Below are 26,967 nucleotides of genomic sequence, written 5' to 3' on the forward strand. Positions count from 1 at the left end.
AGTCGTAATCTTTTTGCTGATGGAGGATCTGGCTTTGATGTTGGTGGCTGCTGACTGATCAGGGTGGGGTTGCTGAAGGTTGGGGTGAATTTCTTAAAATAAGACAACAATGAAGTTTGTCGCATCGAAGGACTCTTCCTTTCATGAATGATTTCTCTGTAGCCTGCAGTGCTATGTGATAGCATTTTGCCCACAGTAGAACTGCTTTCAAAACTGGAGTTAGTCCACTCAAACCCTGCCGCTGCCTTATCAACTAAGTTTATATAATATTCTAAGTCCTTTGTTGTCATTTCAACAAGTTTTATAGCATCTTCACCAGGAGTAGATTCCAGCTCAAGACCACTGTCTTTGCTCATCCATAAGAAGCGACTTCCCCTCTGTTCAAGTTTTATCAGGAGATGCAGCAATTCAGTCCCATCTTCAGGCTCCACTTCCAGTTCCAGTTCTCTCGCTATCTTCTCTGTGTTGGCAGTTACAATAGTAACATCAGAGATCACTGATCACAGGTCACCATAACAATTATATTAATACTGACAAAGTTTGAAATATTTCAAGAATTATCAAAATATGACACAGACGTGAAGTGAGCAAATGCTGTTGGAAAAATGGTGCCGATAGACTTGCTCGAAGGAGTGTTGCCACAAACCTTCAATTTGTAAAAAAAACGCAGTGTCTGCACAGTAGTAAAATGCAGTACAATGAAGTATGTCTGAATTAGAAATCCTACTTAATCTCTACATTCTGCGTGCCTTTGTGAAGCCACCTCACTCTTCACCTCATAGGTCTCCTCGCCCCCCTTTCAAATCTACAGAGTAAAGGACTTTTATTCTGCTTTTTATTCATGTACACGTCTTTTGTGGAGCATGTCCCGTGTGCCAAGCACAGTCTAGGTAATAGATGTTAAATGAGTGAATATTTTAGAGCTGTTAACAATTATAGTGATGTAATTACAAGTCATTTTTTTTCTTCCAAATTTTTAATTTCAGATTTCACTAAATGTTGCAAGGACTCTGGAATCCTTATGGTAGTAAAATGCCGCAAAGAAAATTCTGCATTGAAAGAATGTCTAACTGCTTAGTAAGTAGTTACCTCAGCGTTTTTGCTCCTGTGATATGTGTGTGTGTAGTATGTGTAGTAGATAAGAGTATGTTATTTAACTCATTACATGTAATATATTCTTTACTTCTCCCCAACAAATTTGTCATATAGTTGGCTGAGTCTAAAATTTTAATTTGTTAAAGATTCTTCTAAGAAAAACGATACAACATATTTATGAAGGGTCTTTTCAAGTTTTGTGTGTTTGTCAGCATTTTATCTGATTAAAATACATGATTTTTCATATGATTTAATAAATTCCTTTTCATGAACAGAAAATAGAATATATTATAGATGGGTTTATGTTTATCTCTTCTAATGAAAAGGTACTTTTGCCAGCCTTGGGATCTTTTGGACTAATGTAATTTAACTTCTAGGAGAGTTGCAATAAATCAAATGAAGGCTACAAAGGTAAATTTAGATTTTTTTTTTTTTTGGCTGTGTTGGGTCTTCATTTCTGTGCGAGGGCTTTCTCTAGTTGCGGCGAGCGCGGGCCACTCTTCATCGCGGTGCGCAGGCCTCTCACTATCGCGGCCTCTCTTGTTGCGGAGCACAAGCTCCAGACGCGCAGGCTCAGTAGTTGTGGCTCACGGGCCCAGTTGCTCCGCGGCATGTGGGATCCTCCCAGACCAGGGCTCGAACCCGTGTCCCCTGCATTGGCAGGCGGACTCTCAACCACTGCACCACCAGGGAAGCCCTAAATTTAGATTTTTGAAGTTAAATTACTTAGAAAAATAATTCTTAAATATCATGTTCACTGATATTCTGTTGTAGTTCCTTGAATCTTAAAGTAAAAATATGCAGAGGTCTTTGAATGCAGCTGCTTTCTGCTCATCTCCCCACATGTTTTATCACCCACATTATTGACAGGCAGTGTTGTGGATACAGTGCTTTAGTGAGTAGGGAGTTGGTAGTTGTCCGTGAGATCTTAGTTTTGGTGAACGCTTACTTCCTTCTGTACTCTGCTCCCCTAGCCTGTGAAGCATCTATGTCAGGATGATTTGATACGTCTTAGGCAATTACATAAAAAGTGGTGATTATCTGAATCTTAAATTGTTTTCTTTTTTGATAACAAATAATGTACACATGAATTTATAGACTCTTTTAGAATACTGAATCTCTACATTTATAGATGAGGAAACATATTCCAAGTCTGCATGTCTTTTCTCAAGTCAATAAACAATTCTAATAGCTGCTCTTTTTTATGAGCCCAGACCTGCACTAAGTGTTTAACTGTGGAGAAGTAAGAGTTCTGGTCCCTAGAGCTCCCAAGAGATATTGAATGAATAGATGAACCTCTTTCACATTTGTGTGACTGAATTTGTTAAATTCCCCTTTTGTACATTAATTAAAGGATTTTGACACCTCGGTTTCAGTCATCATATCATAGGGACTCATTATTCTTAGTTGGGAGAGGACAGCACTGGAGCCAGGAGCAGGGACCGTGGGGAAGGCAGCGGGCTGGTGTCTCCTGGGTCCCCCGGGGCGTAGCTCCCTCTGCAACCCATGCAGGGTCCTCACTGTCAGGTGGGGTGATTATTCCTCACGTGGAAACACGTCACCCCAGCGCTGGCACATAGGAGATACTATGTACTCAGTAATTGTTAGCTCTTTTTAAAAGTTTGTGTTATTTGTTAGCTTTTGTTATCTGGATATTAATCATTGGCGTATCCTGCCATCTCTCGCCCCCTAGAGATGGAGGAGAAGATAACAGGTCCCAGTCCATCCTGGGGGGCAGGGGGAGGCTGTGCCTGCTTAGAAGAGAGGGGAGCAAACCAAGAGGAGTGACTGACATTTGTGGGAAAGAAATGAGAGCTATTAGGAAGAATTCTACTTGACCTCAAGTCTCAACATGCTCTAAGAAATACTGCTTTTTTTGTCTTTGCTTAAGTGGGGGCTCTGCTTTACTTACTGTCGACATTCCATGGGTGGAACCACTACCCTCTCTCATCTCCGCCTGGTGACACCCTGAAACAGTTTTGTGTTCTATTATTTCTCCCTGTCTCTTCTCACTCATCCCTCAATAAACTGCAGTCTGGCTTCTGCCCTCACTCCCCTGGAACTGCTTTTCCTGGAGGTTCCAGTGAGTGTCTTTTCCATCTTTTCTCTGATACTTGACCCCTCTCTGGAAACCCCTGGAAGTCCCTTCCATCTGGCTTCCCTCTTTACGCTCTTTCCTGTCTCCTCAGCATCTCTACCTATTTCTTCTCCACCTTTTCTTCCTTAACGTCTTCCTTAAAGCTGGTTCCCCAGGTTCTCTTCTCCGTTTTAAATCTGAGAAAGCTCAGTTTGCACCCGTGGAATTCAGCTGCTTCCTATGGGTCATGGCATTTCTCCACTTCCCTCTGCCGGTCCGAAACCGAACTGAGCTCCTTTGACTCCTGCCTCGTGTCTTTGTGAATTCTAGTTGTCTCGGATCTAGAATCTTCCTGGTCTCCTAACTGTTGATTTCATCTCCTCAATCTCCCCCAGATCCACTTCATCCTTTTCATCAGAACTGTGCTTCCTTTGGCTTAGGTCCTCCTCATTTCTTGTCTGGATTATTGTGATAGCTTATTTATTGGACCCTCTTGCTGCCCACCTTTAGCCTATCTGCCACATGCTGTCAGATTCATCTAAGGCAGTGGTCCCCAACCTTTTTGGCACGAGGGACCAGTTTCGTGGAAGACAGTTTTTCCACGGTGGGGGCGGGGAGGGGATGGTTCAGGCGGTAATGCGAGCAGTGGGGAGCGGCAGATGAAGCTTTGCTCCTTGCCCGTCGCTCACCTCCTGCTGTGCAGCGCAGTTCCTAACAGGCCACGGACCGGTACCGGTCCGTGGCCCAGGGGTTGGGGGCCCCCGATCTAAGGCACAGAACTGATCTTACAGTTGCTTTGTGAATAGTGCCCGTTCAGGGTAGATTTGACTTCCCAGTGGGGCATGAATGGATCGCCATGATTTGGCCCTCCCCATTCCAGCATCTCAGGCCCTTTCTCCTGCACATGATCTGCTATGGTGGTACTAATCTACTTGTACTTCTTCATGCATCACAGTTTTTCCTCATCTATGGGATTTTCCACATGTGCCTTCTATGTGGGTTTCTGTTGGTCCTTCAAAATGCAACTCAAACGTCTCCCCCTGACAGCTCCCCTTTCTCCACTCTGCCCCATGTTTCAGGCCACAACTGCCGTAGTACTTTGTGTACATAATTGTGATGCAGTCTTGTCTGCTCTCATGGGTCCCTGAGGATGGGTGCTCTGACTTCCCATTGTCCTATCCTGGGACACTGCTATTCAAAAAAGAACCATTAGGTCTTTTTTTTTCTTTAATTTGGTAGCCTAATGTTTACAATGAATTTATGACCATTACTAAAAACCTGCTTCTAAAGATTGTGCCTGATGAACCGGATGTCTGAATTTATTGTTAAAGTAAGCTTATGTGCTTGCAAAGTGATTCACTTTAAAATATTTTCATTTTCTTTCTCGTAGCTATAATGATCCAACCTTTTATGAAGAATGCAAAATGGAATACCTGAAGGAAAGGGAAGAATTCAGAAAAACTGGAATTCCTACCAAGAAAAGGCTGCAGAAGCTTCCCACAAGCATGTAGGCAAATATTCAAATGATACTCAGTAACGCCAATGTTCATGGAAATCACAGTCACCTGAAATGATGGACTCAAAGAAGTGTTTGCTTTATCCTTAATTATGGAAATAATTTTATCTGAAATAAAGATTTTTTTTTAAACTTCAAAGTTGAGTTTATTGAATGGGATAGGAGTAAGTGGGGAATTGGAACATGGTTTACCTGGGCATAATGGGTTTATCCTTAATTATGGAAATAATTTTATCTGAAATAAAGATTTTTTTTTAAACTTCAAAGTTGAGTTTATTGAATGGCATAGGAATAAGTAGGGAAATGGGACATGGTTTGCCTGGGTTGTAATGGGGTTTTTCATATAGAGAACAGCTATAGTTCTCTAACAGTGATCCGATTTTTAGGTTTCCACATGAATCTTACTCATCAATCTATAGACTAATCATGGGGCCAGAAGTAACTAAAGGAAAGCAGGAATGGACAGCCTTCAAAGGAGTTAATAACTTGGCAGTATAGCAGGATGGTCATGAACCTGGCTCCACCACTGAGGATTAACTGAGTAGGTAAGTAGAGTATGTAGGACGGAGTCTTGGACGTGGTAAATGTGCTTTAATGGTTATTAGTAGAAGTAAAGGCTTATTTGGAAACATAGATGACGAGATAAGTGCTTATACATGAATTAGTTTTACTTACATCTTTAATAGAAAATTTCCTAAAATGTAGTGGCATTCCTTGACCTGTTAATTCTGCTACTGAAAATATTTTAATCTTTTAAAAAGTCGTCTTTATAAGGATGAATGACCATTTTGTAACATAGTAGTGGTTTCAGGAACTAGTGTAAAAAATTTCTGTCGCGACGTAATAATTTGATCCCAGGTTGAGCTTTTATATTAAAAGTTGCTCTTTTTTTCCTATGAGCTGTTAACTCTTCACCATAGCCATTGCAACTAGTTTCCAGGTAAGTAAAATTTATATGTATTTACATAGTTTTTATTAAAATCACAAATAGAAATTCCTGCCTACTAGGACAAGATTTAACTTAGGCCCCAATCTCATGAAATAGATCTGAGATCGAGTTAAAAGTAAATAGGACCCTAAAGAACCATGCGATGTTCAGGTTCCACACTTTGCTCTTGAGTAGACCACTCAAAGGAACTACTTGACTCTTACTTGAAACCCAGAGAGACCACATTTTCCAGGTATACAGATCAAAAGGAGGGAGACAACAGGAGCAGACAAGCAAAGCAGATACAGCCACAGAGACCACATGGCATGGGGGTAAACAAGCCCACGCTCCTCTGGGGGCCTTTCGATATTGGTGCATTTCCTAGAGCACAGGAATTAGTTTGTTTTTAATGACTTAAGTGAAGAAAGAGCAAAATGGTCACTTTAAAAAGCTACTAAAAATATACAACTTGTGGTTATTTTATAATTTTAATTAGAATTAGAGGGGCCAGCTTCATTTTTATGTGGAAAATTCATCTACGTAGATGTCCCTTCCCCACAGGTACTAGACAGACTAGGTTATAGAGTATAAAAATGTCCACTGCATGCATGGTACTCTGGGGAATCCGTCCCCGTCCACTCGGCTCTTCCTCTGGCTGGCACCCCTGCACCTCTGCTGACACTCTCCTGTCCAGTGACAGGCCACAGATCTTCTACCAGTACGATCTGCCTTCTCCAGACAGCACTTCTGCATGAGACCATGACTGTTTTCACAGGATTCAGTCCTTTAGTGCTTGAAGCCTGAACTCTCCCCTCTACTTTGGTTCTTCTGTTCCACAGAGGTACATCCCTGCTCTACTTATGAATTAGGTTCCATTTTAGCAGAACCTCAGTTTCCTTTTAGAGATGTAACTTCTATTTTAGCTAATGGGGAGGATTGAGAGGCTTTTGTTGTTGTTATCCGTGTTCTTTTCACTCTGTTGAGTTATGGATGTGCTGAATTGGGTTATCCATATAAAAATCTGGAGGTTAAAGAAATTTTCAAGGGAAGTCCTTTGGAGCAAGCTTCAGCTAGTATGAAACAAGTCAACGAAATTTTCCATTTTAAATAAGCTACAGATGGGCCATTCTCTCACTTCTCTTTGAATCTTACTAATAACAGAAATGATCATAAAATACATTTAAAAATTTATGACTGGGAAAATTTCTTTTGGTTATTCTTTCCTAAATAGTTTTACATCATTTGTTTAGCACTTTAAACTGTCAAGAACATCAACCCCTTATTTTCTAGCATACCTGTTTGATAGCTACCCTATTGTTCAGATGCAAAAGCATTGTCTCTATTCAGAAGTTGGTTTAACAAGACAAATGTGTTACATGAATCAGGTTAACAACCTATAATTGGTACATGACCCTGGAATATTTAGGCAAGGACAATATTTCCACTTCAATTTCAAACAAAAATAATTTATTTTAAGTAATGTCTTGGCATTGTTCAAAACATTAATCAAGCCACTATGTCATACGACTTATTTTCTTTACCAAGAAAATGCTCAATCTTGGTTTTAAAAAAGACAAACCAGTAAGCTACATTAGAGATTAGATATAATGTACAGCCTATGCAGCCACATGACAAATAGTTTCTGCTGCTTTATTACACAGGTAGTTGCTTCCTTCAGCTAAAGCCTGGAGTCTTGTATTTGTTTTATGCATATTGGGTTTTGTTCTATTACTTGGCAGGAGATCGTACTCCCTCGAGTCAGCTGTGTTCATTGGTCAGAATAAATTCCAGCATCTGACACCAACTCCATCAATCATAGACAAGCTTGAATAAGTGAGTAAGATAATAGAAAGACAAATATCTGGTGAATGGTGAACACTGTTTATATATGTATGCTATTCAGTTAATGCAGAAGAGATTTGAAATATTCTTTTGAGTCCAAGGGGTTTGGAGCTGTCTATCAAAAAGGATAAAGGCCTTCTACATGAAACACTTTATCTCAGGCAAAAGATGTAGGAACGGAGGCATATATTACTAATATTCTTAATACCACCATCCTGAAAGGATACAGAGAAATTTCCGTATGAAGCCATCCTTGTTACTTGTTTATAAATGACAGGCTCTTAGAATCAAAGCGTTGGGGGACATTTCATGATTATACTATATCATATATCAATACAGCACAGAATTTGGTTTCTAGGATTATAATTTCTAATTAATTAAAAACCACTTTCTCAATAAGTAAAATTACATTTCAAAACAAAGTTTAACCAGTTAATAAGCTGCTCTACGTAACAAGCAGGTGTAGACCCTTTGAAGAAAACGGCTTTATATAGTTACACACCCATTGGGATTTTCACTATAGCACTGAAGGACAGATTAGACTGAAGCCTTTGTGATACTATTCCTACTTCTAACTGGATAACGTATATGACTGTAATAGTTTATTCACACACCACATGGTTTTTCAACTATTTCATCACTTTTTTTCAATTAAGACTTGAGGGATGTACCAGGACAGAGTTGGCTTCAACGAGCAGATCATTTCAAGTCTTAAAATCCAAATTGTACTTTAAATTTTATCAACATCATTAAAAAATGACTTTAAATCTTATACTTTGAGACATAATAGCACATATAGATGCAATAACCCAGATAATATCGTTCCACTGTAATTTCCTTATCCTTACGCATTATAAGGTCAGCAGAAATATAACCTAAGTCACATTGCCATTTTACTCCTTTATGCAACTTAAAGCAACTTAACATGCTTTTTCTCTGATACAATGGTATCCTTTATTTTTATGAGTTAGGCATTTCACATGCTTTGTAAAACCATGTCTGAAAACTTTCAATTCCATTCTTCATGTGAGGGGCAGAAATGTACAATTGTCATCAAAGGTAGAGTTGTCATTGTGAAACACCTTAGGTTTATTAATTAGTAACACATATCTGATTCTTAGCCAGAATATGGAGCTGGAGGGTGTTCTTTCATACTGAAAAATCAACTACATAATACGGTACATTATGTGCAAATGTAAATACTGAAGAACTCTGCAAAAGTTTCATCAAAATCTGCTTTCAGTTTGTTAATGATTTCCCAAGAAAACCACTGAGGGAGATACAGCAACCTCGTGAGAACATCATAAATCTCTTCATAATTAATTATTTTTATAATGGCAGTTTTGATTATGTTGATCCAAGTAATGCAGTGGTGGCAGGTTGGGTAAAGGCAAAGGTTTATTTTTAGTTTCCCCAAATGTTGTCTCACTTGATTTAGGAGGGCTTGGGAATACCCAAGAATTATCTTCTAGAGAATTTCTGCCATAAGAATTGTGTTCCTGAAAGTTTGTGCCATCGTGAGGAATGGATCGCTCATGATCTGTCCATGACTGGAGAGCTGCTTTCTCTGATAAAACCTTTGCATCTCCTGGTAAAGGGGAAGACGTGGCATGACAAAGAGTTTTGCCGTTTGGTGAGAGAGGGGCCTGTCTTTTGTACGTTGCAGTAAAATTCGTCAAGTGCAGTTTTGTGCTGTCTTTCCCAAGGTCTTCCATGCATCCTGCTGGGGCGCAAGCTGAAAAGAAAGCACAGGCTAAGCATCAGCTGTCCTGGTATTTATGATCAGAAAACAGTAAACAAACATTTTGTTAATTTGGTTGATTCTAGAACTGGAAATGGACATTTCCAAGTTAGTACGATCACTGCGGCAGTGTGACTTGAAGTTGACAGATGATCTCAGTTCTAATCCTGGATCTGCTATTTACTGACAGGGTGACACTTGACTGCTCCAGGTGTCACTTCTCTCGTCTGCAAAATGGACACAGGAATCTTGTCCCACCCATATCACAGTGAACATGAAGAAATTCCTATTTTAAAAAGCTGGAAACCAATTCAGTTAAAATACAAGTAAAGACCCTGTTCCTGGCTTTTAATATGGCTGGAGAAGGCTTGCAGAATGTTGTTTGTGTGTCAGTGGAGACTAAGAAAGCTGTTCTTAAGTTTTAATAATTTTGTTAGATATAATATTCCTTAGCTTAGTCAAATCTGTTTTCCACAGGTGGTCCAAAAGTAAATTTTTCCAGAAATAACTACATTGTGAATTGGTGAGACCCAACTGAAATTTAATATATATTAAAAGGCTTTTATGGATAAAACAATTTAAATTAAAAGCTATAAAATCATCTCATTTCTTGTCAAATATATATAATGGTAAATGTAAATTCTGCTATGGGCACAATATAGGTCAAAAAAAAAAAAAAAAAAAGCAAAAAAAAAGTTTAGTAACCTGTAATGGCTTAGAAAACAGACCGCTCTCCAGCTGCTGTTCAGCCACAGACGACACAAAGCAAGGGTGTGCTTCCCTCTCTCTGCATTCCCTTTCCCCAGGCAGCAAAGACAAATTCACCCTCAGCCCAAGACGGATACCAAGTGCAACCAAGGCTTGACTCTAGTTTTAAAGGAGAAAGAAACTGAACCACATTAAAAAATAAGCTCATTGCCCCTTTTCTTGGGAGGAGGTGACAGTGCTCAGCTTCAGTTCTTTGTGGAGAGTGGTGGCCCCGGGCCTGGCACTGTCGTAGGAAACGTGCTAGAAACTTACGGTTCAAAGCAGGAAAAGATTGATCATTCACCAGCTCAGAAGGGACACGACAATAAGCATTTCCAAATGAGAAGAGAGCATTTCTCCTTAATTATTTTTTGGAAGTTCTATTTAGTATATAAGAGGCACACTGAAAACTCACTGAAAAATTACTCCATGAGTCTCGTTTAAGAGAGGTCTTATTTCTACCATCAACTTAAAGTTGTCTCATACGTAACCCTGGCCACTGGAAAACCTGAGGACAAAATGAACCGTAAACTAAGTTGGGGCGTGCCAAAGCACCTTATTGTTTTGCCTGGTTCATAAGTAACTAACCCTAGAAACGGAAAGGCAATTCTGAATTTAGCTTTCTGTCCCAACGTGCAACATCCCCCGCCCCACAGGAAACCTTCCTGAGGAGAACTATTTATAAAATCTCTTGTGCCCTCTTTAGGGACAATTTGAGGTGCAAATGACAATTTTAAATTAATGATTTTTTAAAAAGTAAGTCACATCTCAGTCCTTTAAAAATAAAGTTTACGGCATTCAAATTTACATTACACAACTTTACAGGAATACAACCATTACGTAATAAAAGATACAAATGCACTGATTTTTTTTCTGAGGTATAGAAACAGCTTTGGCAAAGTAGCCACTACTAGTTAACACAAAACTCAAGAAAAGGTTTAATCAGCCAAGCAGTTAAATATGAAAAGCAAAGCAATGAAAATTTTTGTTTGGTTGAAAGGGCTAAGTGAATAGCATCTAGTCTCTATTCAAAACAATCTATCCTTTAAGGAAAGAAAAACTAAGTTTACAAAAAATGAAAATAACCAAATAACGAATCAGAGTTCTCTCTTTAAAAACAATTTAAAGAGCTACGTCTTTGGTGTATTCTGTAGCACTGGAATGAAAGTAGCTTTTGGTGTCTTGGTGTCTTTTTTTTTTTTTTTTTTAATATATGAAGTAGTTGTGGTAAAAGGTCAACTAGAGCAAAACTTAACACCTCAGCCTTGAACACATAAGCAACACTTGGCTGAGAAAAAAGCCACAAGGGGAAAAGAATACAGTACTGAAGAAACACACATCAGCAACACCTTTATGTGTGAAGTTGACCAGTATGAGGCTGAAGCCAGAGCAGAGAATGGGTGGCTGTGAATAGACTACATATACTTTGGCTTATCAAACTCATTTGATGAGATTTCGATAAGATACGATAGCGAGTTGCTCTTTGAGCAGTTTGGCTGGAATCAGTGGTTTCCGGCAAACCCTGACTTGCCTTTCTTGATTGCAGTTGGGGTTTTCAGCTTTCTTAGCAGTTCAGCTTGTACTTGAGTCACCAGATGTAAATTAGACATTTCTCTCTTCAGTTCCCAGTATGCACTTTGCATATTATCACTGAAATACAGGGTTTTTTTTAAAAAAAAAAAGTTAATGGTTATTATTCTCTGTGGAGAGAAGGGGATAACTTTAAAATAGAAATGAGCTTATCTGCATTTCTGCTCAAATCGTTGTGAAATAATACAAATTAAATAAAACTTCCTCATTAAATAATTAAAATATTTAAATAGAGCATTATAACAAGTGAAAAAATCTTATTCACAATAACATTGACCTAATTTTAATCAATTAACTGAACTATATTAAACAGAAGGGTATTATAAAAAGTGTTCTAACCAACGAGTTTAATAGTTCTCTTCTCAGGACTGAGATTTTATGATAGCCTACGATGTGCAGTGGCGTTAATATATTTAATAGTAAGGAATATGGTCTTCACTTGCAAATCTGATGAAGAATAAAGTGACATTCATTCATGGATGGATTTTAAATTTGTATTTATCTTTTGATTGTTCTGATGTTGTGAATTGAAATGCTGTTATCAATTCTGAATGTACACCAAAGCCCACATTAAAATAAAATTTAGGTTTCATGCATTCCAGTCTTTTATGTTTGACTGGGCTGTCTCATATTGTTGGTTCTAAACCAATGTGACATGACAGCACAAGACATGAAGAGCCAGCTGATTTCCTGGTAAGGGAAAAGGAGCTGGAGAGAGGATTATATGAAACAGAAATAAAAACTTCACAAATACCTCTCATAATTAAAAGTATTTTACCTCAATTATCTGAGAAGTTATAAATCAGTTATTTTAAACCTAATTTTATTGAGTTTCCATTAAGCATTCTTATTTGCATATTCATGATTTTTTTTTTTAGGTTCTTAGTTGCCAACTAAATAAAATCTTCAACACATATGTAAGAACAACTGATCTCATAGTGTTCAAACAACCCCTACTACCTGTTAAAGATACTAGTGTAATTTTAGTAATAATGAAATCAAATTAAACAAACATGTCACGTCATGCTTCAATTTTTGTCTAGCTATAAACAAAAACCTTTAAACAAACTACAAGGATAACACTCTTCATATCTATATCTAATATTCTAATTATGGAAACAACAGATATATTCAAAAACAGTTATTTTGAATTATGACATTCCTTTTTTGTCAAAATATTCCCATTCCACTCAGACTATAATTCTTTCAATAGGAGCAGGAGAATAAACTTTATACTGCTTTTGAGAAAAATCTACTTGTTTTAATCTGTTGTAACGTCATTTGTTAACCAGTAGTCTATTAAAAAACACAGGGATTTTTGCAAGTTTTTGATAGGTGTGAAATAATTACTTCACAAAAATTAGTTAACCACCTCTGCTTCGGCAGTCAACATCTGAGCTGTGTGCTACAATGAGTGTCTCACATAGGAACTGTCTGAAGTGTGAAGAGTCAGTGATTCCTTGGTGCAATTCTGGGCATTCAGCATGCTTCCCAAAAAGAGTTACTCACATTATGTAGCAGCTAAGTGTAAACACTGTACATGTGCTAATTCATGCAGACAGTCATGATATGAATCATACAGATTAAAAACAGTGGCTTGAGATGGTAAATCAGTACCTGACTTGGAGAAAAGCAAATACAGTATTCAAGACAGTGTTTGGATACTAGAATATCAAACATTTCATCATTCAAAATAGCTACCCATATAAAATAAGAGAAAATTATAATAGAGGTGTTAATGCAGCACTAATACACATTTTCCAATTCAATTTAATGAAGACTGCTTATAAATTAGGTGACACCAAAAACTAGGTCACCTAGTTTAACATATGTCTAATCTTTTTCTTTTGCCCTTAATGTCACCTGAATTGAAAACTACAGATATAAAAAACTAAAATTATTACTAAGTATAAGCTCTCCCTCTTGTGGATAACAAAGTAATGGCAGTTACTTTACACTTCACCATTTATATTAAAGTGCTATAGTCTTCAAAGTGTGTTAAAATTTTTAAAATTCTACTTGAACAAAATGTTTAAATCATTGCTTAAGTAAGACTGGACAGTTGTCATCCACAGATCTTTAGCAGAGCTCCAGCTAACCTTTACTTATCCAGGTATTTTTGAGACTATAAACTGTTCCCCTTCTACCTCCCACCAGCTGAGAATATAAATTAGTTAAGTTTTGCTTTAAACCATACAAGCAAAATCCTAATGATATATATAGTTGTGTACAAAGAACTCATAAAGCTACTTGAACACTGAGATGCAGCACCAGAGCACCCCAAATGAGAACCCTAAGAAATAAGACAGATGAGACAATAAGATAACGGTGGTTGAGCACGTACTATGTGCTAGACAGGCACCTCACCCCGTTCTCACACAAACGCAGCAACCTGGGAGCTCACTTCACACACAAGGAAGCAGGTGCAGGAGAACTTCCTGACTCTAACAAGCTGCTGTTCAAAGCTGCCTTTTAGCTATCCAGTCCTGTGACTGACTGCTGCCCTTCGTGGGTAACATTTTTCAAATCATCATAACCTTCAGCTTCATCACATATTTACCAACCACTGACTTCCAACACAACCTTCTTCATCCCAGTATAAAATTCCACACCTCTAAATTTTAAACGTAATGAAACCTGCTTATCCACATCTCAAGAAGGGGGCACATGTCCAGCTTACATGGTAAAAACTGTGTAAAAGCTCAGTTTTCTTAATTGACACTGTACGTTCAACTCTTTAATACTGAAATGAATGTTCCTTTGTATAAGAAAAATCTACTTGAATTTTTTTTTAACTTCAGCCCTATTTTTCTTTAGCTTTTGAAAATTTATTGAACCATTACATTCCCCAGAGGAATTAAAATGAAAGTATGGTATATCTTGACAACTGTGATTTCTTCAAACAAGCATCTTTCAAGTATTTTTTTTTAAATTAATTAATTAATTTATTTATGGCTGTGTTGGGTCTTCGTTTCTGTGCGAGGGCTTTCTCTAGTTGTGGCAAGTGGGGGCCGCTCTTCATCGCGGTGCGCGGGCCTCTCATTATCGCGGCCTCTCTTGTTGCGAAGCACAGGCTCCAGACGCGCAGGCTCAGTAATTGTGGCTCACGGGCCTAGTTGCTCCGCGGCATGTGGGATCTTCCCAGACCAGGGCTCGAACCCGTGTCCCCTGCATTGGCAGGCAGATTCTCAACCACTGCGCCACCAGGGAAGCCCCCTCAAGTATTTTTAATTGTAAGGCACAGCAGGCAATCATTTTACACTGCAACCCATATTCTGTTATGTTCTATTCTGTTTTATTTCTTATTTTTAAAATGCTTGTCTTAACTCACAAAATTTCATGATCAACTAAGGCAACACAGCACAGTGTGAAAAACACTAACCTAATCCCTATTTTCTAAACCAAGAATTTGCATCTGAAGAAGTTACCCCATACCTAGATCTGGCTTAAGAACTGAAGGCAACAACCTAAAGGTAACCCCAACTAGTACACTAGCAGGGCACTGGCCAAGTTTCTGATGGGCAGGGCTGTTATTGTTAAATGATATTGTATACAATGAGGAACATATAAAAGGCCTCCAGTAATTAAAATGTTCACTCAGGAAACAATATGGTACCACCTCGTTCCCCTGGCAATATGATGGAGGAAATGCAAAAAAGGAGGTGTTCCAAAAAGGAGAGTTTTCCAAATAACTGGAAAATAATCATTAAAAATACCTAAACTTTTAGTTAATGGTTTTATGGAAACATTCCTATGTACTTTTCTCCTAATATAGTAAACTTAATTTATCATCTGAATTGTTCTATTTAGAAGTGGATGACGTAACTTAAAGACTAATAAAACATAGGACTATAAACTGTAAATAGGTATAAATGATAAGGTAAAGGAAAAACAAGATAAAATGCAGTCAGGAATGAGGCTAACATAAAAATGCATGATATAAAGTTTACCAAGGGTAAGCTACAAGTTTGATTATTAATTTTCTAGTTGCTAACCAGAAGAGGGAGAGCTAATCAGTTCTGCAATCCACACTGCTATGGGTTTGCAAACACAGAAATGTACTTGAGCACTGGGGAGCCATTAGGACCCGCTTTAATTACACAGTTCTTTAACATACAGAAACTCTTAGACTGAACTTCATTCTAAAATCTGTTTCTCTCAGTTGATACCCTGAATTGATACTGAGCTTTAGAGAATTCAAAACTGTACTTCGAAGCCACAATTACATAGTTCTCAGCCTCAGAAACCAGACTCATCTCTTGGGGCCTTCCTCCTCCTCCAAATCCTGGCCTAGAGATCCTTCACTATCTTTTTAGTTATATGATGCCTTCAAACACACATCTTTTTGGTGGGTGGCGGACAACTTTTCAAGTTACTCTCAAAAGAAGTGATCCAAATTATGTAACAATGCCCATGAATGGAAGCAGAAGCCCTGTTCTATACCATGTACTTCTAATAAACTATTTATATAAGCCCTTTTATTTGACCTACTCTGATTCTAACATGCTTCTTTCCAAAAATGGTTTAAGAAGGCTTGTAAAAATGACAAATACAACAAAATTAATAAGGGGAAACCTAGGTTGACAGGAAGAAAGAAGGTAACTGACATAGAAGACAGCTTGGAAAAATAATTCACATGGACGCTATACTAGACACATGTTTTAAAGAAAGGAAAAACTTCCTTGCTGTATATTTAGATGAAAGTTGAAGGCATAAGTGAGCTACTGTTTGAATGGCAGGGCTGAGTAGCTGCAATAGAGACTCTGGCCCATGACGCCTATAATACTTACTGCTGGCCCTTCACACAGGAAGAGGGGCTGCCCCTGGATCTGGAAGAGGGGCTGCACTGTGTTTCCTCATACTGTTTTCCCCAACTGAGCGTTTCTCTCCATTAGATTTTTGATAGGAGGAATAGGTATGAGATAATTCAGTAAATTTTGGAAGCCAAACGAGCAAACAATGAAGTCAAATGAGTATGTTTCATTGGGTGGAAGTATCCATGGAGAGAGGGGATGCTAACATAGCAGAACAAAAATTATCAGATAAAACAATGCACTTATGTTACTTAAATAAAAATGATATATATATTTGAGGAAAAAAAGGGCCGAAGTAACATACATGAACTCTGATAGCTACTTTTATTCTTACCCGAAGAGGATAGTTCTCTTAAAATTCATGTCATATCAAAGACTAAGGCTGTCCAAGTTTGCCCTTAAGACAAAGTGATATTGCTGTGTATGGAAATGCGTAATTCTTCATGTAAAAATCAGGATTACAGAATACTTCTGCACAACTAGCTCCCTAAAATCCTATCTAAAATATTATTGAATGTTCAAAAATTTTATCTAAGGCATCACAATATGCACCTTTCTACTGCTCAAGTTCAAGCCTGTTGTTAAGGAACAGTTAAATATTTTTTATAAATACATTGTGATCAGAAATTACATGCAGTACCCAAATAGTGTCAATCTGTTTTTAAGGTTAAATCATAACAGAAATCTAAGTACCTATACAAAGTGGCCTACAGAATAATTATTATTGTTATATAATGTATTATTATTGAATGTTGAAGGATGTTCATACCTTGAAATGCTTAGTCTTTGGAGATCTCTGCTCTTCAGATTGTCTTCCTGAGATGGATACTGTCATTGTTTAAAAAACAGTTTAAAAGTTGTAATTGTTATCTTCTATTTATTCTGAAAACTTTATTACCCTACACGTGCTTCAGCTTTTACAGAATACATCTGTAACTGTACAGCATAAAACTAGTATCTTATATTCAATTTTAATGAAATAACTCCAAATCTATACCAGATATTTCTAAATCATTTCCAATTATTTAAAGTCATTAATGCTTTAATTTTCTTGAAAAAATACACTTGCTCTCACATAAAAGACCTTGGAGTCTTACAAAATGTATTTCTGATGATACCAATCTGAAATCTATATTCAAAAAAGGGTAACAAATTTATCAAATTACTGTTTCTTCAGGTATAGCTGAGTGAATTCCACCAGAAAATGGAAGTTTATTGGTATTTCACTTTTTGGTATTATTACAAAGAAGTACCAAAATTTAACAGGTTATTGTTTAAAAAGATTAACATAAATTTCCTCTTTCCACAAAAAAATGACAGGGAAAGGACTTCATAAAGTCCTTATATACTTCCAAGTTTTAGTAGTTTAGGTTATAGATGACAAAAAGAACCTATAAAAGATATTTAAAAGTGGACTTAATGCATTTAAGATAACTCTGTAACACACTTGTTTGCAATGCATTCAATTCAGGGTCTATAACAAATTAAAATGACTATCACAGGCACTAATTCTATTAGCAGAAATGGCCAGTATAAACTAAGAGAACAAAATTTAACTTTACCATTTCTTATTTATATAATCTAAATGATATTTTTTAAAGTGGAACACTAAAAAGCCACAAAAGGACTTCATGAGTCCTCTGAGTTTGGGAGTGTAAAATATCAAAATGTACTACAGAAGTTAAAGTGTCTTTGGATCTGATTGTTCAGAAAATACCAACTAAATACTGTAAATGATTTAGTTGCATCTCAGGGAGCCCTGTGGAGAGGGGAAACAGAACTGGCCCACAAGTCAGAGGAAGTCTGACCACTAACAAAGCACATAACCTTGGACATTTTCCTTTCCTGTTCCTCACAGGAAATGAAGGAATCAGATCAAGTCACTTATCGTTTCTCTGTATAATTAATTAAAAATATACATTTTAATTAGTGTATACTTATACATATATGCACAATGGAAACCTTCCTTGTTTTTAAAGCCAATGACAGTAAACAAAACAAAACACCTAACAGTTTTGCTTGGTGAAGTATTTCTCCAGCTACCACCTAACAATTCAGAAAATCTAACATAAATTAGCAAAAAGCACAAAGGAATTGTCTCTAATACTCAAAGACCCTATCCCTGGCCAGTCATCAGTTTGCCATGTTCTAAAGGCAGTAATGGATCTGCTTCCCAACTTGTGCCATCTGATGTTGGAGTTTCACATAAATGGGCCCATAGCTACAAAATCCTGGGAAACACTGTTCAAGTTAAATAGGTTCCTGTACTTCAGGACTGCTCAGAACCTTTAGTACACACAGCACACTGTGCATCTCTAAAGAGGCTGTTATTGGCTACCTTAGGCATCTACACCAACTCCATTTACTGAGCCAGTGTTTCCTACGCTTCGGTCCTAGTGTCTGTTTTTCTCAAAGAAGCCACTGTTCTGAATATAAGTGGCTGGAAAACTGGAGGATACAGAAAGTAAAAAAGGCCCATAGTGGAACTGACCCTGGAACCTTGACCTCATTAATACCAAACACTCAATCAACTGAGTTCACTAAGTACTTTAAAAAAAAAAAAGCAAAGCCCCCAAAGCCCCACTATTCTGTCCATGTAGGATGCTATTTCACACTTCAGCAGGTGTTATAAAATATGTTTCACAGAAAATACCATCTTAAAAATATTTGTAAGTATGGCTACAGTAGATATAAGATTATTGGGAACATAAATTTTCTGTCCATAGCTTGCTCTTTGACTCCCATATCCAAGAGGACTCTGACCAGTAACACCTTTGAAACAAGACTGAAATGTACACATCCCACAATACCAAGATTTAAACTTGGAACCCTTGATAAACTGATAAATCTCCACTCCATCTTTCCCTGGTTCATATCTTTATATTAGTTGTAAGCATTTTTGACTTTAAATCTCCCCTCCCCCAACCAAATAAATTCCTATGAAGAAGGGACCGTGTCTTAAATCCCCTTTTCAAAAAAAAATTCCTCCCTTACCTCACCTTCAACTCTTAAAGTTTCTTAGTCTCTCAGATTCAATTTCATCAGCAATAAAACAAGTGATTTCTAAAGTTTCTTCTACCTTCAAGTCTGTTTCTGTGATTTGTGAAAGATGAATTAAACTAAAAGCAAATTTATCCTCTAGCACCACCTAGTGGAAAACAAATAATAAGAACTGAACTGTATTAACACATATACACATATACACCCCTGAAGCGCTGCTTTTCTCGATTACCCTAATTAAATTTTTTGAAACACATTCACTTATTGAATACCCTATGTACTAGGCACCATGCTGCTTAGATATTTAATGTCAAGTTTATAGAAAAAAAGTTCAGTTAAATGAGTTTGCTAATGTCACAATAAGCAACACAATCATGAACCAAGTTTTTATGATTCCATGGTTCTGCTTCCTACTCTATAAGGAGATATCCATTATTTATAAAAGCTATCAAATCATTTCAAGTAGAAAGTATATACTGACAATTGTAATTCAGAGCTTCAAGATGCAGATCTTTTCCTGCAAGCACATCTTTTTAAAAGAAGCCTCTCAAGGGCTACTACGGCAACTGGGCTTGCAGGACAGGATGCTGGAAGCTGCTGAAGGAATTGTGCATGTGATCACGGGTGCAAAGCTAGGAAAATCAACTTCAGATGTCAAGTAGGAAAAACAATTTTTTTTGGCTCTAATGGGAGTTGATAGTAATTTTTATAGTGGGTGTTTCCCCTTTATCAGACCTGGGGGCTCCCAAGTTCTCACTGTCCAGTTCAGAGGAGTTCATGGGGTAAAGACCAAGGCAGGATGCTATATTATTCTTAATGCCTGTCTCATTCTTAACCAGTGGTCATCTTCAGTAAAGACCACATTACAGACGAGAGACCTGTCGGCTCATCTAAGGACACTTGGGACTCAGGGCAGAGTGCTGGCTGGCAGTCAGGAAGCGTGGGCGGAGCTCCTCTTTCAGGTGGTGGCTGCTCAGAAGAACAGCAGCCACCTGGATACTCTGTGGGCAAAATGTTGACCTGAGAAATAATTATCTAAGTGGCTACCTTAGTTTGAAATACATAGTGTATAGAATGTATATAATGGCTATTGAACTCCAGACTATTAAACTTTTCAATTTCTTGTAATAACTATTTTAAACTTTGTGTTTGGAGCATTGCTCCCACACTGCTCTGCTTCTCTATCATTCCTTCTTTTTATTCTCAGCATTGTCATGACATTGAAAACATTTATCCAAGCTTTTCTGAACCCAATGTAAAGTTGTCCCTCAGTATCCTATCCATGGGACACTGGTTCTAGGATCCGCAGTGGGTACCAAAATCTGCGTATGTTCAAGTCCCACAGTTGGCCCTCTGTATCCTCGGGTCAGCATCCGTGGATTCAACCAACAATGGATAGCGTAGTCTACAACCTGCGGTGGCCTCGATCCACAGATGTGGAACCCACAGATACTAAAGACCGACTGTATACTTACTGAAAACAATTCTTGTATAAGCAGACCTCCACGGGTCACAACCCCATTGTCCAGGGATCACTGTATTAGTAGACAGACTCTGGGTGAGGACCTGAGAGGCAACTTGTGTTCCAGTGGATGACTTCAGGCTAACCACACTTTAGCAGCTCAGCAGGGTTTTTGTTTTGCTCCCCACCCCCACCCCCCAACTCCGCCAACCCCAATTCTTGCCTTCTCAGCTATTTGCTGAAAATTAAAGTTGCTCCAAAAGTATTAGACTTCTGAGAATTAGTGGATGCTGTAAAGTTTTGTTTTAATAATTCTAAAAATCAAGTCTCCTGTCATGTCTAAATTAATCAAATTATTACATTAAATGAAGTGGGAAACTTAAAACCTGAGTTCTCTTTAAACTTTACAGAGAAAAAAATGACTTAAGGAAATTGAAGGAAAGGAAGTCTGAAAGAACAGCTTTAATAAATTAATAAACTAATAAGGTTTTTAAAAATTAGCTTTTAAACAACAAAATCATATAGTTCTGGGATTATGCTAAAAGTATACAGTTATCATATTTAGCAAAAATGATTAAAGGGGAAGATAAAGGCAAATTTTCAGATAATGTAACTCTCTTAAGTAGTTATAATTTATGTCAACTCTATGATTTAATACTTAGTTATAAATCCTACATATGATGCACACAGCATGCTGAATTTCTCAATTTAATAATTCTGTAATACCATTTGTTTGGCATTTTGTAGCTCTATTTTGAGATCTCTACATTCTTTCCTCATCAGTTCCAGTTCTTGTTCCAAACCATGGATCTTCAGGTCACAGCTCAACTTTTCCACCTCCCAGTTGGATGAAGGTGGATTTAAATTTCTTATCACTACAAAAAGGACGGACATTAAAATTGTTATTTCTGACTTCTACATTGGTTGCAATTCGAAAAAGATTATGCTAATAAAATGCAGGTTAAAAGAAAAACCAATATAAAACATGCACAATTACTAAGTTTCTGAAAAACAGTAATTACTTTCAAGTATCTATGCTAATAAGAAACCTAGCAATCTTATTTTAGAATGTATTAATCACCCCTATCCCTGATTTTTGGTTTAGGTTAAAGAGCAAATTTGTCAGCCTGAAACTCTAAAATATACAACACATATCAAGCATATGCTGAAATTATAGATGGATGAATAATCTATATATGTCAAGGTTAAGAGTGATAAGAATTAAATGAAGTGAGTAAACTGATGCTCACTCAGCTCATCACTCCATCTAGTCCCTTTAGAAAGTATAAAGTTTGACCATCAGGCCTAGAAGATAACTTCCAAACAATTTTATTCATAAACATTCCACTGTACAAACTCAATACCACTGGATACGGACTAACCCTTGACTTGGTTCCTTAGGCTCTGTACAGAGAAAAAGCCCCAATCAGCTGCCATGAGAGATCTCACCTCAACCTCCCATTAAAAGGTCTCTCAGAGGCCTACCGTCAGCTTGTCTCATCAGAGTGAATATGCATGGGAGCAGGCTAATACCCACATCCCCCACTCTTAACTTTTCAACATAGCATCTCATCTGCACATTGTAACAACCTTTAGAAATTGGCGGGGAGGGAGGGGAAGCAACTGTAACTACTCAATGACAGGGCATCTAACAGTGGGCAAGAGGCTTTGGAGAGGATGGGGTTCTACTCCTTTCTTCATCTACTTCACTGCAAACTAGCCCTGAATAAAAACCATCAAATTTTCTCTAGGAAAAGTACAATTTATATCCAAGGAAAAGTTAAAAGGAGTTGATATTTTGTAAAAGCAGAGCAATTAATATAAGCCTAAAAATTAAAAAATAAGTCCTTAGGATACAGATATAGAAAACTGATCACGGATATAACACAGGAATGGAAAAATGTATTAATTGCGTTAGAATAATTATAACAAGTTTAAGTGGCCTACCCTGCTGAGTTTCCACCTCTGTCCTCAGCTGGAGGAGTTCTACTTCTTTAGATTGTAGCTGTTCATTCAATACTTTCAAAGATTCAGAGTTGTCTTTATTCTAGTTAAGTAGGGAAAATGCCAAATTACATTCAATAAAATCTATAGGTTGGTATTATATTATATATTAATTTTCAGGTAGATGCTGAAAAAACTGATTCTAGCCTTTGAAAAGCAAGGTGGGAAATGAACTCAGTTTTTCACTAATCTCTTTTTCTAACTTAGGACATATTATTCACTGGCTTTTTTAAAACAACAGTGATAAACTCTACTAAGTCATGATTTTTCAAAAGAAGTTAGTGGTGTTAGATGTACTTAAGACCTAAACATCAAAAAAAAAAAAAAAAAGACCTAAACATCATTACATATTGAGTACTTATTTTGTATAGAAATAACTTACAAATATTCCTATCAAAATTTTCTATTTTTGCCTTGAGCATGCAAATTTCTTATCTAATAAGTGTAAATATCTCTCATTTCTAATTTTAACCTCTTGAAGGAGAAAACTCATTTGCAATATACAGATACCATCCTTTTCAAACCAACTTACCATTTTATCCAATTTGCTCTTCAAATTATCTCTGTCAATGCAAACCTCTCGATATGCATGATAGGCCTTATTTACTTGTTCTCGTCCCACAGAACTTGTTTCTTCATCCTTTCGAGCTCCTATAAGCTAATGGTATAAAATTAGAAGACAAAGCTTAAGAGGATATTCTACGTAAGAAAATAAGTCAGTCTTCTATGGCTCCACAACTTACCTTAATTACTGTAATGCAGAGAATAAAGCCTGGACTACAATTAAGTGAACATTTCACTTCCACACAATTAAGCTTTACTGATTAAGAAAGTAAAAAGTACAGAACAGATATTTTTAAAACTCTTCTTTCAGGCTTTTACTTAATCAGTATCTTATACTTTGTAGTAACTATTTATAGTATTAATTCGTCATACTAAACACAGTACATCATTCTTTTATAGTGCTTATGTGTTTTCCAAGCCAGCACACAGTATTTAATTTCCATCATCAGAAAAGTATCAAGTTAGTGTGTACTTGACATTTTAAGGAATAGACGTGTTAGTTCAAGTCCTGTATTATTCCAGAAGAGAAATTATTAGGATTGTTGGTCACAAAGTACAGAAATATTTCCAATGTTACTTATACCAAATCACATTTTTCTATTGACTCTTAAAATAAACCTAACTACAAGCTCCAAAATGTTACCTTTTGTCACTCTATCCAGTATGTCACAATTTTATTTAATAGTCATTAAGAAAATTCATACGAATACAAAGAAATTGATTATTTTTACAACTGAGTCCTCTTTTCTTACTTCCTCCAAATGAGTGAAACTCCACCAAGCCCTATCCTTAAGTTTTAATAACTAGATCATTTCCTTCCACCTTTGTGGAAGCTGCTGTCTGTAATGTACCACTACACTGAAGATCTAAGGATCATAAACTATGATCTGAAGAAAAATGAACTTAGTTAAACTTTAAAAATAAATGGATGCGTGAGGAAGATTTCTCAATAAATGGATGAGTGAGGAAGATTTCCCAATAAGCTAAGTAGATCTGATGATTTATAATTGAATCAGCTACCTTGCTTATGTATTCTATAAGTTTCTGCATTAAAAGGTGTAAACAGAAAACATTAATTCATCAGTTAAATGCATTAAAGGAGAATGTTGAGGTAAAGAAGATGTCAGTCCTGGTAAAATTTCAGTATTGACAAAAACGTTATTAAACATATCAGAACAATGTTCCAGGAATTTCTTCCTTTTGACACTTCATTTCCTTTGTTGGTATATAATTTTTTGCACATCTTTAAAAATCCTGAATAAAATACATACAGCTATGAAGGTAAGGCAATCTGAAAAAAAGAGGTAAGAAAAATATTTGAACTTTAATCCCTTCATGTTGTTAATCCTATTCTGCAAATATTCACCAAGCACTATGATATGTGAAACACAGTAGGCTAAGTAAAATGCCCAGGGTTTTGAGATTAGCAGTGAGTTATCCTTAGAAATTTGGTACACTCATGGAAGACAGAGCAGAAAAGTATTTAAAATTTCAAATGCTTTGAATTATTAAGTCACAAACATAATGAAGATAAATAGATAAATTACCTTTTCTTCCAAAACTCTTATTCTTTTTTTTAAGAAAGAGTTCTCTTTCTCTGAATCCTTAAGTCGTTTTTTGATGTCTTCATATGCAGTGACAAGGGCAAAATGTGAAGCAACAGATTCATCTCCTGAATATATTGAGACTGGAGTCACTGTATCTCTCCTATGGGCTTTTTCATGATTCAGAATGCAGATATCATCTTCTACCAGTGCATCCATGACAGCTATTTAAAAACATAAAATAGAATGTCTCATTGAATCAATGAGCAGAAAAAAGAAGGTATATTTAGAATAATGTGAATATTGGGGAAATGTTTAAAAACTCCTATTTCTTTTTCATTTTTTATTGAGATACAGTTGATGTATAATACTATGTAAGTTTCAGGTGTACAACACAGTGATTCACAATTTTAAAGATTATATTCCATTTATAATTATTATAAAGTATTAGCTATATTCCCTGTGCTATACAATTATCCTTGTAGATTATTTATTTTATATAGTAGTTTGTACCTCTTAACCTCCTACCCCTATCTTGCCCCCCCCCATTCCCTCTCCTCACTGGTAACCACTAGTTTGTTCTCTATACCTGTGAGTCTGTTTCTTTGTTATATTCACTAGTTTATTTTTTAGATTTCACATATAAGTGATACCATACAGTATTTGTCTTCCTCTGTCTGACGTATTTCACTAAGCATAATACCCTCCAAATCCATCCATGTTGTTGCAAATGGCAAAATTTCATTCTTTTTTATGGCTGAGTAGTATTCATTCCATTGTACATATATACCACATCTTTTTTTCTCCATTCATCTGTCGATGGACACTTAGGTTGCTTCCACATCTTGACTATTGTAAATAGTGCTATGAACACTGGGGTGCATGTATCTTTCTGAATTAGTGTTTTTACTTTTTTGGATATATAACCAGGAGTGAACTTGCTGGGTCATATGGTAACTCTATTTTTAGTTTTTTGAGAAACCTTCATACTCTTTTCCACAGTAGCTGCACCAATGGCTTCTTGATGATAGCCATTCTGACAGATGTGAGATGATATCTCACTGTAGTCTGAATTTGCATTTCTGACGATTAATGATGTTGAGCATCTTTTCCTGTGTCTGTTGGCCATCTGTATTTGGAAAAATGTCTATTCAGGTCTTCTGTCCATTTTTTAATCAGGTTGTTTGTTTTTTTGATGTTGAGTTGTATGAGGTGTTTACGTATTTTGGATATTAACCCCTTATCGGTCATAACATTTGGAAATATTTTCTCCCATTCAGTAGGTTGTCTTTTCATTTTACGGATTTTTTTCCTTTGCTGTGAAAAAGCTTTTAAGTTTATTTAGGTCTCATTTGTGAATTTCTGCTTTTGTTTCCTTTGCTTTAGGAGATAGATCCAAAAAAAAAATACTGCTATGAATTATGTCAAAGAGCGTTCCGACTGTTCTCTTCTTTATGGTTTCAGGTCTTACATTTAAGTCTTTAATCCATTTTGAGTTTATTTTTGTATATCTTGTTAGAGAATGTTCTAATTTCATTCTTTTACATGAACTGTCCAGTTTTCCCAGCACCAGTTATTGAAGAGACTGTCTTTTCTCCATTGTATATTTTATTTAAAAAAATTTTGTTTTTTACTTAAGTATAGTTGATTTACAATGTTCTGTTAGTTTCAGGTATACAGCACAGTGATTCAGTTTATGTATATATAATATGCGCGCACACACACACACACACACACACATATGCCTGTAACGTTTGTTTTGCTTTATTTCAGACAACATGAATACTAAGGGAAGGTTTTGTTTGTTGTTTTCAGGGTCAGGTCTTCCATCATTGTCTATTTGCTTTTCTGATTTTATAACTGAAAGCTTCCAATTGCTCTCAACTAAAGTCAGAGTTTGGCATGTCCAGTGATTTGTTTATATCTAGGATTATAGGAAAGTTAGGCAAAAATAAATGTGTTTACTACAAATCTGAGTAGTTGAAACCTATGATTCAGTCATTCTTCACCAACACCAATTTAAAAATTTCTAACCATGTAGGA

General features: G+C 36.6%; 2 protein-coding genes across 6 annotated transcripts in view; one reads left to right on the plus strand and one right to left on the minus strand.

Moving 5' to 3' along the window:
• CMC1 (C-X9-C motif containing 1) overlaps positions 1-4,827 on the plus strand; it is a 73,158-nt gene extending 68,331 nt beyond the window's left edge. For all 4 annotated transcript variants that reach the window (XM_061195209.1, XM_061195208.1, XM_061195207.1 and 1 more), the window contains 2 exons: positions 987-1,077; positions 4,563-4,827. In XM_061195209.1, coding sequence (XP_061051192.1) covers positions 987-1,077; positions 4,563-4,683 — 212 coding nt within the window. In that variant the 3' untranslated portion in view covers positions 4,684-4,827. The remainder of the gene's footprint in view (positions 1-986; positions 1,078-4,562) is intronic.
• A 2,239-nt stretch (positions 4,828-7,066) lies between these two features.
• The window catches only part of AZI2 (5-azacytidine induced 2), a 35,057-nt gene continuing 15,156 nt past the window's right edge, over positions 7,067-26,967 (minus strand). Inside the window, exons 2-9 of one of the 2 annotated variants that reach the window (XM_061196447.1) lie at positions 24,928-25,148; positions 23,349-23,474; positions 22,760-22,859; positions 21,539-21,687; positions 17,120-17,178; positions 11,478-11,596; positions 9,905-10,066; positions 9,106-9,193 (exon numbers count right to left, since the gene is read on the minus strand). In XM_061196447.1, coding sequence (XP_061052430.1) covers positions 9,945-10,066; positions 11,478-11,596; positions 17,120-17,178; positions 21,539-21,687; positions 22,760-22,859; positions 23,349-23,474; positions 24,928-25,143 — 891 coding nt within the window. In that variant the 5' untranslated portion in view covers positions 25,144-25,148 and the 3' untranslated portion in view covers positions 9,106-9,193; positions 9,905-9,944. Of the gene's footprint in view, positions 9,194-9,904; positions 10,067-11,477; positions 11,597-17,119; positions 17,179-21,538; positions 21,688-22,759; positions 22,860-23,348; positions 23,475-24,927; positions 25,149-26,967 lie in introns of both variants that reach the window. The other variant, XM_061196446.1, reaches the window with a different exon arrangement.

Source organism: Eubalaena glacialis, chromosome 7, assembly GCF_028564815.1.
Source record: "Eubalaena glacialis isolate mEubGla1 chromosome 7, mEubGla1.1.hap2.+ XY, whole genome shotgun sequence".
Taxonomy (NCBI): Eukaryota; Metazoa; Chordata; class Mammalia; order Artiodactyla; family Balaenidae; genus Eubalaena; species Eubalaena glacialis.